Consider the following 13,177-nt stretch of genomic DNA (forward strand, 5'->3'; position numbering starts at 1 on the left):
TCGCATAAAAGCAAATCGTTTGGGCTGTTCTGTAAAATGTATGCCAAGAAAGGCAATTTTACCTTCAGTTTTACAGACAACATCTATCTGGTCCCAATCACCACCAAAATACCAACAACTGCAAGCAACAGGCCTTTTTCAAGCAACTTTGGTATTGAGTCTGCTACTAGAGTACTACAAAGCCTATACCATCTTCACAATAAGTACTTCATAACTTCAAGTTACTACACAGCCTTTTTGCTGCTGCTGCTACAGTGAAATCCACCTTAAAGCCACCAACTACAAAAAAGTTACTTATGAGAAACAGAAACAATGGACTTCTGAATCTATTTGGCCAGGTAACACACACAAAAAAAACCAAACCACAACAACAACAAACTCCAACAACAAAAAAATAATTACTGTAAACATCACTATTTCTGTGCTTCTAGTTAGAGAAGTCTCCAAAATAAAGGCTTACCTTCTGTTTTCTCTTTCTAGCAACCTGTTGCTCTTCTCCTTCTTCTTCAATCAGCTTCAGTGCAAGCTCTTTATTGACTTTTGGAAGTTTCTAAAGAGAGGAAAGCAATGAATCAGTAAATTATTCTTTTCCATGTGCAAAACCCTACACGCTTTACCTAAGTGGGGTAGAGAATTCTTACTCAATCTTACAGCTCTTGCCAAAAAGGTCCTTGAGTAGTCCAAAATATTTCTTGATACTAGTAAAGCAACAGAACGAGGAGAGAAATCAAGCCCAACTTCTGTATTGTCTTTTTCTTGTAACGTGTCAGCCTTAGTCCTTTAAAAGCAACTATTTCTCCTCACATGTTGAGCCAATTCAGTCTAGAAAGGTACTAGCTGTGAACACAACACTATTTTTATATATCTCTTTGCAGAGTGTTATGTTTCAGTGGCTTAAGGCATTTAGTTTAATGACAGAAGTAGAAGTTGCAAGTTTTGCCAGTGGGTTTATCTGCTCAAGCGGCAAATGTGATGAGAGCTGCTCTTTTACAGGTTGGGATCAGTGTTACATCTGTGGGAATCACAACACATGCAAATGCTACAGCTGCATTAAAAAAGTTCTATACATTACTTTGTGTCTCTGATGATAAACAGAATAAAATCCTAAGTCATTACATCTGATATATATTTAAGAGTATATTACTCTTTATTAATAGTTTTCCCAGAAGTATACTCATTGTTTACAGGATTTACCTTTAGTTGAACTCTTTGTGCACGTGTTTCTTCTATCTTCTGCCTTATTTTCTCTCTTCTGTATTCTTCATAGGCAAAGGGATTGGCCATCATTTTGGCCTTTGGACAAGCAGAAGGAAGTATAAAGAAAATATGATTAATACAGGACACAGTCCATTATTTGGAGAAAGCAAACAAAAAAAGAGCAAACCAGAAACAAGAAAAAAATACCCTTATTGTTAAGAGTAAAAACTGACAAGGATCAGCCATATTTACCTTATGATAAAGTCTTATGTCCATGAAAAAGCCATGCATATATGCTCTGAGCAATGATGATCCAATGAGATGAGCAAGACCTAGGAAAAAAGTTACAGAGGATTTCAAAGAGCTTTCATATAAAATAAAATCCTATTCCAAGCTAGCAACTTCACTTATCTGATTCAAGACAAACAAGCACTGCCAATGCAACACATCAATCTAAGTCACATCCAATACATCAAGACTAAGTAGAACTGAAAAAAAAAAATATATATTTTTTGTAAATGAAAACCAGTTTGGCCAGCAAAAAATTTGAGATCTTCAGAGCAACAAAATCCAGTTTTCTTCTCATAATACATGTTACTGTGCACTTTAAAAAATGCCCACATGCAATATGCTCCATAAAAGTTTAACAAAAAACTTAGAGAGGATTTTTTTAAGTCCATAGATGTTTGACAGTCACTTTTTTACTGTGGTATAGAGATGTTTTTAATTAAAGATTTTTGCCTTGGGTCACTATCTTTGAAGAATCAACATGTTGAAAAACATACAGTACCACATGAGGACATAAAACTGTCACCCTATGCCCCAACCTTAGTAAGAATGAAAATACTTAGCAGTTCTCTGATTTTCCTTGCATGTATCTCTACAAAATTTGAAGGCTGAGAAAAGGAAAAGCTCTTTTATAGCAAAATATCCTCTGCAGATCCCAAATATTTAGATAGTAAGAATTAACAAACTATTTCTAGAAGCAAATGGCAAAAAAGTGAGAAACTATTTTGTGTCTCAGAAAGCAAAGTTGTCTCCAGAAATTTTTTAAACTGTTTCTAGGAAACAATCTTCCTGAGTATTCCAAAATGAAAGTACTCCAGCTAATGGTAAGTAATACAAAGAAACCCTGACACATGAAATATAAAGTATCCCTTAAGCTGATTCTTCATTTGAAAGTTTGCATTCATGGGGAAACTAATTTGGCTAAGTTTCGTGAATTTCAAGTCAAGTCTCTGTATAAATTCATACTACACTGCCTTATTCCCTTACCTACTCTGGAACTGCAAGAGCTAAAGATACAAGAGCCCTGGATGACCTCCTTCTTGTGTGGCCTCCCGCGAGGCCAAACCCAACTCCCGTATTGAGGGGTAAATTAATTAAACTGGAGCAAAACACTGCAATCAAAACACATAACAAACAGAAAAGGGACTAACTAGCTTGGGAGAAGTGTCCTTATCTTTTCTGCTACGTAATTCCTTCAAACTGTGCTTCTGTTAGCCCTAGAATCATGTGTATTTTCTGGAAACTATTCCATACACTGTATCAGGGAAGCCTTCAGCAGATTCTGCTGTGAGTTCCAATACACTATCTGAGCACCTCAAAAATGTTTTGAAAACTAAACCAATTTATCTTCCTATGCCTTCCACATATTATCTAAAAGCACACATAACAGGTTCCTAGGCATATTAAATCAGGAAGTATCAATCATCTTCTTGGGATAAAAATCTGACAAAACCAAATATCTAGGTGTTGCACTGGTTGGGCACCAAAAAACATAAAGTCATCAGGATGATATATTAATAACCAAGAAGACTGGAGGAAACTACTGCCCGTGAATTTCTAACAGTTCTCATATGTCACATCAGATTTGCAAAACACACATGTGTACATACAGATCAAAAACTGAACAAATAAGTCAGCTAAAGAGGATATTCAACTGTTTTACCTAAATTTTCAAGGTCCTTTCTGGTAACGAATTTGTAATCATCATAAACTGTGCTCTCTGGATTCTCCTCCAGTTCTTCAGTCAAGTTGTCCAAGAAGGAACACCATTTTGGGGCAGGTCCTAAAACCTGTGGATAAAGATATAACATTGTACATTCTTACTGAAAAAAATTACAGTAAGGCTCTTGGCTACTGTGCTGTAATGGAATAACAAGTGAATCTCTTTGAAATCAAACAGACCTTACAAGCAAGAGCAGTTAGGGAACATAATTAAACCTATTGCTTGCATTAACCATAAGAAGTATTACAGATTATGTAAATGTTATTTTAATTTAGCTAATTTATTTGAGACCAACAATCTAGGGTTTTCAGGTTCAACTGTTTCAAGTGGTTCCAGTCTGGCTGATTTATTAAAAGCTCAGAGCCAAATATTATAGACAGAATTATGAACTAATGGTATTAGCACTAACTGTAAAGCACTGTTGGATCTTGAACTCATTAGGTTCACTATGCAATCCTGTTAAATCCTATTCTGCCTCATTTCTTTTAATTGAAACACCACAGATTTATGTAATGTATTTTTATTCAAGAATAAACCCAGACTTTATTAACATATCATGGGAAATATTAAAAAGCTTGTATATTTCCTCCATGAGGCAAAGGATTTATTTGAACAATATTATGTTGCACTATCAAGGTACTTTTCTGTATCAGCTTCCTTTGATTTCCCAAATGAACTATTTGCTCTTTTCACTTTTCCCTCCCATTGCTCTGATTGAAATCCCTCTATATCTTGATGCCTGTAGCCATATGCAACTGCAATGTTCCAGTACCATTACTTCAGTAGATGAGTTGGCTGCATGGAAAAATCCAACACTACATTTTTTTTCTATAGAGCAAATCAGCTGACATTTTAGAATGAATGGTGGCCAGTTAACTCCTGGAGTGAGACTTTTAATGAAGCTCCTAATTTGTTTTATAAAATTGAATCTTAAATACTCCACTGTCAACGTGACCATAGGAATGGCTGTGATTTAATAACATTTTAAGATGCTATTAGATTATGGAAACAAGTAGAAGTGATTTTATGTCTCTCCATATTTAGACATAGAGCACATATAGCTTGTTTTAACGTGGTAGTGTGGTAAAAGTATAAGATAATGCTGTTAATTTAAAAAGAAGTTTGTCACAGCTCATTCAAAAGTGCTCTTTTGAAGACAACTATACACACACAAAAAAAAGTAAAATTGTATTCTAGATTGTAACACTCCAGACAATAATGTTGTATTCCAGACCCCTACTGTCTCTGTATCAAGCCTGATTTACCTTTGTAAGATTTCAGTCCTGAGAGTCATAACAGGCCAAATGAAAAAACTGCACTCTTTTACAGTGCTGTCTGTGTATTTTATTCCAACTAGTAAGAGCTTCCAACGAAAGACATAACGTGCCACTAACAGGAAAGACGTTACCTACTTAATGAATTAACCAAATCTGTGTCTGCTCCAGCAATATTCACTTAAACATTCAGATGGATTTCTTGCCAACACTGCAGAAGCTTTTATTTCCATCTTGTCTCCATCAGATTTTAAATTTCTCAGTTATTTCCCCCTAACACACTTCTTTAAATCTAAATTATGTGGGTAAGAAAGCAGTCTGGTTATATTAAATGTACCACTAGTTTTCATGCCATTCAAGGAATCGGTGCTTCCTTACCAGACCATCACAACATGACTAGAGTGGAGAAATCTTCTCTAGAGTATACATCCAGTTTTGTTTTGGATGAAACTGTTAATTTTTCTTATTAAAAAAAAATAAATAGTTGCTTACTAACTAAACAAAACTTTTCCTGTAATAAAATACATGTACAAGTTTCTCTGCTGAAGAATATTAGAAATTACAGTGGAGAACCCCTGACTCATGTCCATTCCTATAAAAAAAAAAAAGCTCCCCTTCATTCCATCTTACTGGCTTATAATGTAAAGATCTCTATCACTTCACTAACCCTTTTTTATCACTTCCACATTTATGACACTATCTGCTCAAGACTTAGAAAGCACATGTTACTTATTAGAACTCAGGCCACTCCAGTCAGGGTAATCCCCTGATGGGATCTTGACTGGTGTAAATCTTTGAACAAACTAAAGCAGACATCTCACAAATAAAGGAAATGTTTATCTGCTCTTCTGCTGCAGTTCCACTCACTGTCCCAAATATCACTGTACGCATAAACCTGATATTTAGGGTAAAACCTCAGACCCATGAACACAAATGACCTGATTATTCACTGTAATCTGTAAAATGAGTTGGATAATCAGATCATGGAAAACAAAAGGGACAAAATGAGATAATTAACAGAAAAGAACAGTGGCAGAATACTAGGAAAAAATAGGAAATACAACCATTATTCAAATTTTACATGTAAACTGACAAAAAGAAAAACCCTACAGATGTCTGTGTATGCTTCATTGCCTTATTTCCCTCTCCCACCCTTCTGAAACCACTTGCCTACCTATTCTAGGACACCTTAGGAACTTTGCTTTGTATATTAAAATGGAATTACTTTTGAAGCAAAGAAATTTAAAAGTAGAAAAGACAAACAATACCAGCCACAAAACATAGACAAAAAATGTCCTTTTCTCACAATAGTAATTCTTCCCAGAATTTATATGCCACTGCATTTTAGCTGCAGAGTTTAGTGCTCCTCTGTCATCCACTGCCAACCAACCGAAGTCCCAGGATGGTGCTGAGAGCACTCCAAGATGGCTGGCTCCGTTTCTGTGCCCAGGTACAAATGCCACAGTTCAGAGGGCTGGTCTGCACTGGGCCACCAAGGATGAAGTGGATACATGAAACCTGTCTGTCCCTGCCCAGTTCATCTGTGTCCATGCAGCAGGTGCACGGCAGCACAGGCGGGACCCCTCGAGCTCCTGCCATCCAGCACCAGCACCACCTTCTCCTGGTTCTCAGACTCCCCTCAAACCAGCAAAACAGCCTTGACGTGGTGGAGTATGGGTAGGCCAATTAATACATGTCATCTTAGATTAGGAATGTACAATTCTACCATATCTAAGGGAGAAAAATGCACTGGAATTCATAGCAAGAATAAGAAAATGTTATTGAGGTAGGTAAATGCATGTAACTAAAGTGACGGATCTCATTTTTACAGTAGTTATGATAATATCAAATAGGCTTCTCTGCAAGTTTTCAGAAAAGTTGCACACAGCTAATGGGAAAACCATCATTAAGTGAGAACACATCAACACTCAGCTTTTACTCAAATATGTCCTAGGATAGGAAAACCCAGCATCACCAACAGTGATTGAACCAGTATTTTTGCTATTTTCATTATTATCCTATTTTCAGTAGGGTAACACTTCTTAAGACAACTCATGCCAATTACTGGTGAAAGTCCAGAAGAAAGTCTAACATCTTTGAAAATCTTTTTGCCTATCAGCCAAAGAGCCTCACCCACAAGCTGGGCTACTCCCTGCTCTCCTCCCCTCCGGGCACTCTCCTCCTTAACCAACTGGAAACACCACTCATGAGGTGACCAAAATGCAGCTATCCTCCCATCATGTCCCACCACCAAATTGCAGGACAGAGTGGTGACTGTGTCCTGCTGGGTAGATGACAGGGGAGCAGACAGATGAGCTACACAGCCAGACCCACCACAGGAGACTTCCCACCGTGATACACACGTAATACAGACATCTTGCCGTTGTTTTTTGTGCCTCATATCAAGCCACAGGAAGTAAAGATGCAGACTTTACAATTAGTATCACAACATCCCAAATCCTAGTCAGTACATGAGAATGTTTGGGGTTTTTTTTAGACTCAGAAAACAGAAAATATGAGGAGTAATCCAACATGCAACTGAGCAGGGATGACAAGTGCAAGGTGCGAGGCTAAACCATTCAAGAAAAGGAAGAGGAAAATGTTGACAGGAAAGTACTTTTTACATATTGTAAAATACCTTCAAAAAACTAGTTTTTTGTATTCTCTTTTGCAAGATGTTTAACTGAATAATCCACCACAAATCTTACACTTTACAGCTCTGCAATGCCCTGTAGTTATGGCCATGCCTAATTCCTGAGCACTTCTGGAGAAAATATCCTGTCATCGGTTTGTAATTCTCCTGAAATTAATGAACCTTAGGACAGAGTAGGTATTATTCCCAACTCACAACAGATGTTCCTTATCTTCAGTCTGAAACACCAGACAGCACTTGTACACTTTTACACGCCACTCAGCAATTTGACAGTCAGCTCTGCAGAACCCTTAGAGCTATAGAAAATCTGGGTCTAATCCCAAGTGGTACTAAACATACTCCGTAACTTAAAAGAAGGATGTGTCAAAGCTTCCAGAGTCAGATGTCACAAGATTTAAAATAAAATATTTTGAATGCACATACAGACAAGTGTCGTTAAGTATCTGTTTCAAGGTTTCAGGGACCAATTCTACACAAGTGAATTGGAACAGCTGCTCTTTTCTTCTCAGAGAGTCAAAACAGGTTCCAAAATCTATTTTTCAAGATGTTAAACAGCAAGTCGCTGGAAGTTTTTATATAAAGCAGTGATCAACTCTACAGCTGTAAATAAGTTGTCAAAATATATTAAGACTCAAAAAGCAGAAACTCCTCCCAACCTTCACTGGTGTATTTTAGCAATCCAAAATATGTAAAATGTTCAGTGTCTCAATCAGATTTGAATATAATTAACTAGAATTTGCAAAGTTTACCACTGCCCAAGTTGCCTCTAGAAGACTAACTTAATGTGGACATGATTCAACAAAACACTTCCAGAGGGTTTAGAAAGCAGAATTATTAGCTGTCATGGCAGTACAAGACAGCAACATGCAGTTTCACAAAAATCAACACTGTAGTGCCATATCACACCATACCATTGGGTAGGCAGTCAGTAAGTATGAAAATACATAATATCACTGCTCTTTCATAATGTATCTTAGAAACAAAATATTATTTCAAAAATCTTTTTGAAAAATTGTTTCTTGTGGTAACTTCTATGGATTTTAAGTTAGACTGTAAGACCTCTACCAGGTAGCAAAAAAGGTACTAGTTAAATCATTCCTTGCCATAATATTTGAATGTCAATTACCAAAACATTTCACACATTTTTAAGGTCTTCAAAGGAACTCTGGGTACAGAGCATTGTGTAAAATTATTAAGACAATAATTTTAGTAGCTGTAGGCCAGATAGGAACTGGCTAACAAGAAACAGTTTCTGCTGAAAGGGGATTACTGCACAGAAATGTTACAAGTGAAGCTCCAAAGACAAACCTATTAAATATTTTCAGTAACAACTGCCACATACAGTGGGAAAATGCCAATAAAATCTGATGATGATGAACTGTCACACAAAAAGGTCAAAATCAGGGAAAAAAAATCTACCTTGAAAACTAAATTGGATGAAATGTATAGCCCATCACTATCAGCTGTGAGGAACAGAATAGGAAAAAAAGTATACTAGCTGATCACAAGACAATAAAAGTAATGTAAGGCCATTGTATTAGTATAGCATAGAAATAATGACCCAGTGTAAACCTTGTACAACTCATAGAATCATAGAATCATAGAATCATAGGGGTTGGAAGGGACCTCGAATGATCATCTAGTCCAACCCCCCTGCCAGAGCAGGGTCACCTAGAGCACATCACACAGGAACGTGTCCAGGCGGGTTTTGAATGTCTCCAGTGAAGGAGACTCCACAACCTCCCTGGGCAGCCTGTTCCAGTGCTCTGTCACTCTCACAGTAAAAAAATTTTTTCTGATATTCACCTTAAACCTCCTATGCTCCAATTTGTATCCATTACCCCTTGTCCTATCACTGGTCATCAATGAAAAAAGCTTAACTCCATCTTCTTGACACTCACCCTTTACGTATTTGTAAACATTGATGAGGTCACCCCTCAGTCTCCTTTTCTCCAAACTAAAGAGACCCAGCTCCCTCAGCCTTTCCTCATAAGGGAGATGTTCCACTCCCTTCATCATCTTTGTGGCTCTGTGCTGGACTCTTTCCAGCAGTTCCCTGTCCTTGAACTGAGGGGCCGAGAACTGGACACAATACTCCAGATGCGGCCTCACCAATGCAGAATAGAGGGGGAGGAGAACCTCTCTTGACCTACTAACCACACCCTTTCTAATACACCCCAGGATGCCATTGGCCTTCTTAGCCACAAGGGCACATTGCTGGTTCATGGTCATCCTCCTGTCTACCAGGACCCCCAGATCCCTTTCACCCACACTGCTCTCCAGCAGGTCAGCCCCCAACCTGTACTGGTGCATGACATTTTTCTTCCCCAAATGCAAAACTCTACACTTGCCCTTGTTAAACTTCATCAGGTTTTTCCCTGCCCAAGTCTCCAGCCTGTCTAAGTCTCTCTGAATGGCAGCACAGCCTTCTGGTGTGTCAGCCACTCCTCCCAGCTTGGTGTCATCAGCAAACTTGCTGAGGGTACATTCTGCACCCTCATCCAGGTCGTTGATGAAGATGTTGAACAACACCGGTCCCAGTACCGACCCCTGAGGGACTCCACTAGTCACAGGCCTCCAACTAGATTCTGCCCCATTGACTACAACTCTCTGACTTCTTCCTTTCAACCAGTTCTCAACTCCAGGCAATAATGTTCAGGATACAACAATGCAAACTGTACCAAGTACAGTAAAAGGTTGCTCAAATGATTCCTGAAACAGTAATGCCTGCACAAGAAGAAATACATGCAAAGTTATCACAGTGACACTGCAAACTCGAAAAGTTAGCTAAGCATCAGAGGAAAATGACTCTTAAACAGTCTCTTAATGGAGATAATGAGGAAGAAACAAACAGCTAATATTCCAATGAAATTCGACATATTAATGGAAAAGACTGTACAATCTGATTGCCTGTGATAAGACAGGACTGAACTCTGTGGTCCAAAGAAGCTCCTCCATTCCTCTGTTCCCATTTTACAAAAAACAACCCAAACATAAAGCACTTTAACAAAGAGATATTCTACTCTAGATTATAATTTCTTATTAATATATTATAATTAAATGTAAACTTTTAACAGGACACATTTCATGCAGAAAGCAAATGCACATCTATGCATACATCTCCGCTCCAACCAGGCCACTTAACAGGAAAAAGAGATTATAGAAAGTCTGAGTGAAGGGAAAAAAATGGGTGATCCCCAGGGTGTGGGCAGTGATTGAAATGTGCAATTGCGTTTTAAACATAATTAGCTCCCTAATTGCATAGCCAAGTTTAATTAATGCAATTACATGAGTAATTAATTATTATTCACTTTAAGAGTACTGTTTTCAATGTTTTGCTCTCTAATTTTAAGAATTAGACAGATCTCAGTATGTAGTAACTTTGAAAGGTTTCTACCCGTATGCATCGAAAAGGCAAGAGAAGAAAGAACAGTTTGTTGTACCTGATTAACAGTCAAGGTTACATCAATTGCAACTGGTGACTCTCAAAGATCAGATGGATTATTTCTAGCTTATAGACATGAAAAGCTGTGGCTCTCCTTCTTGTTTCCATGCTTCTGGGCTTCAGTCATAGCCAGCCCAAGAAGTTCAGAGAGCCCGGGAGATTATCTCCAGTTAGAAAGAAGCATCGCCTTGTTGTGTTTCTGTCTACTACATTTCCATACACAGTGGGTTCCCCTTAGCAACCAGCATGCTCTGAAAAAATTCATGATGTTGAATTTTATTCTGCCGTTCCTTTCCCATCTTCTTCCTCTATGACAAACTCCAATTGCACCCTGTTAATCTCATGAGTAAACCTGTTTAATGAATAAAATTCTCTGAATTAAATGGGATTTGGGAATAAACTCCAAAGAAATCTCCCAAATATTTTCATTTTTCATAATGCCATGCTTTTATTCACCCTACATTATATGGTATAGATTTGATGCTTTTACAGTAATCAAACTTCCATGGCCATCAGGTAGCTCACTGGAGTACAGACATGACCAAGAGAGACTGAATAGCACACTTTCTCCTTTTCATCATACTACTGACAACAGCATTGTGCTTGGTTTTGAGCCCACACACTCATAAATTTCACTGAACTATACATCTAATTGGCTCCTTCTCTCATCCTAACTCCAGCACATCCAGACATTTTTGGCAGATTCATTAATCTGAGAGAGGTTGGTTTTCCTACCTTTTGCTATGCTATGGAAGCTGCCAAATGAACAATTTGGAGGTTTTACTCCTTAAAGAGCATGTTAAAGGAAATGTTGCTTCTAAGATCTTCCCAGCATTAAAAAAAAAGCGCTGCAGGAACTTGCACATATCTTCTAGGAATGAGAGACTTAAATATTTCTGCCCCAGTAGTTATCAGATAGTAAGTTCTTATTTTTCTCATCCTAAACAGCTTGGCTTTACAGTGGATTTATTTTTTTTAATCCCATATTTTCTGATCTCACAGGTATTACAGTCAGTTAACCAGTCACAGGTCTGCTTACACCAAATGTCTTCTTGGTGAAGCCACCCTCTTTCAAAGGAGACAACAGGTCTGTTGCTCAAAATGTTGGACCCTCCAAAATAGGAACAGCAAATAATTTTTCAGCAATGAAAGCTACTCCTAAACACTGCAAATAAGATTAGCAGAATAGTTCTCATCCTCACAAGAAAGGATGAAAGAGGGACACTTCTCACAAGTCATCTGGAATTTACCAGCAGTGCTCTCACCAGTATTCCCATTACATTCTGTATACGTTAAAAAAAACCCCAACTTAAAAAAAAAACACAACACTCATCACTACTGTTATGGATCTTCTTATTTATCAGACTCCCTACAGTTTTTAGGTCTGCACATAATTGGAGCTGAGACAATTTAAGGTCAGAAAAATAGCTAGAAACTTAATGTAAAAGTGGTAGTTTCTTCATACTTCAAGTCAACTAATCAAATGAAGCTCAAAAGGTAAGAAGACAACGGCTCCTCAAAGCATGCATTACAAGCATGATCTGCTTCAAGCACTTTCTCATATATGTCAGCTGGAAATTAAGTAAAAGTTCCCAGAAGTCCATTCTTGTTCTAATATAGCAGCTTCTATACCACACCTGCTGCAATAATGAGGCACTTAGGTAAGTTACTTAAATAACATGCAGCAAGTTCAGCTGAGACTCACTTCACAGGGGTTGTTAGTTTTTTTTTTTGTTACCTGTGAACATATGCTTCTGGACTGTCACTTCTTTTCTCTGGAAAAAAAGATGTAGATCAGGTACGATGAGCTGATCCAATGCCTTGCTGACTATAATGGCAGCAACTGCATTTTACACCTCCCATCCCCTATCACATTTGTCTACCAATTCCTTTGCATAGGTTCTGGTATTCGTTAGAGGCTTCACCAAGCCAATTTACTGTTCAGTGACTCAGCATCACTGAACCAGCACAACCCCCCTCACAAACACTCCACCTCCACATTTCATATGAAGTCTTATCAAAAAACCTCACCCTATTACAACACTCTTCGAAGAATAAAGCCCTCACCAAGCTCTCCCCCTGCATTTACAATTGTGACTGCAGAGGACACAGACAAGGCAATGGCAAGTAGAAGACTTTATAACTGCTTTGGCCTTTTTCTTACAAAAGGAGAGGACATCTACACAGCTTCTACCTGTTCCAACACAGAAATCTGTATCTCAAAATATGACAGCATTTCTTGCACTACCAAGGGCACAGGCGTCCACCCCTAACAGAGATGAGAGTAACATGCATTGATTTTAGTATGTACGTAATAGTCTCTGATAGCAATCTAAATTAGGAAGTAAGAAGAACTGAGAATAAGCCAGAAATGCAAAATCCCAGCAAGTTCCCTTCTCCATTTCTCTGATGGGACAGGAAACTTCCCAGCCATCACACTGTGTGGGGACTTGCCTCTCACGCTTTTAAGTGGCCAGAAAAAAGCAGGGCTCTCACAATACAACCACATACCAAGGAATGTTACAGCATAAATATCCTTTCGGTCATGAAAACAAAACTTACTGTACTGGAGTTCAGAGCATTACCTGTATTTTGGG

General features: G+C 38.1%; 1 protein-coding gene across 2 annotated transcripts in view; it reads right to left on the minus strand.

Moving 5' to 3' along the window:
- The window catches only part of NOL10 (nucleolar protein 10), a 60,367-nt gene that overhangs the window by 18,676 nt on the left and 28,514 nt on the right, over positions 1-13,177 (minus strand). For both annotated transcript variants that reach the window (XM_051614018.1, XM_051614019.1), the window contains exons 14-17: positions 3,149-3,275; positions 1,450-1,529; positions 1,195-1,293; positions 461-550 (exon numbers count right to left, since the gene is read on the minus strand). In XM_051614018.1, coding sequence (XP_051469978.1) covers positions 461-550; positions 1,195-1,293; positions 1,450-1,529; positions 3,149-3,275 — 396 coding nt within the window. The remainder of the gene's footprint in view (positions 1-460; positions 551-1,194; positions 1,294-1,449; positions 1,530-3,148; positions 3,276-13,177) is intronic.

Source organism: Apus apus, chromosome 3 (genome assembly GCF_020740795.1).
Source record: "Apus apus isolate bApuApu2 chromosome 3, bApuApu2.pri.cur, whole genome shotgun sequence".
NCBI classification, from domain to species: domain Eukaryota; kingdom Metazoa; phylum Chordata; class Aves; order Apodiformes; family Apodidae; genus Apus; species Apus apus.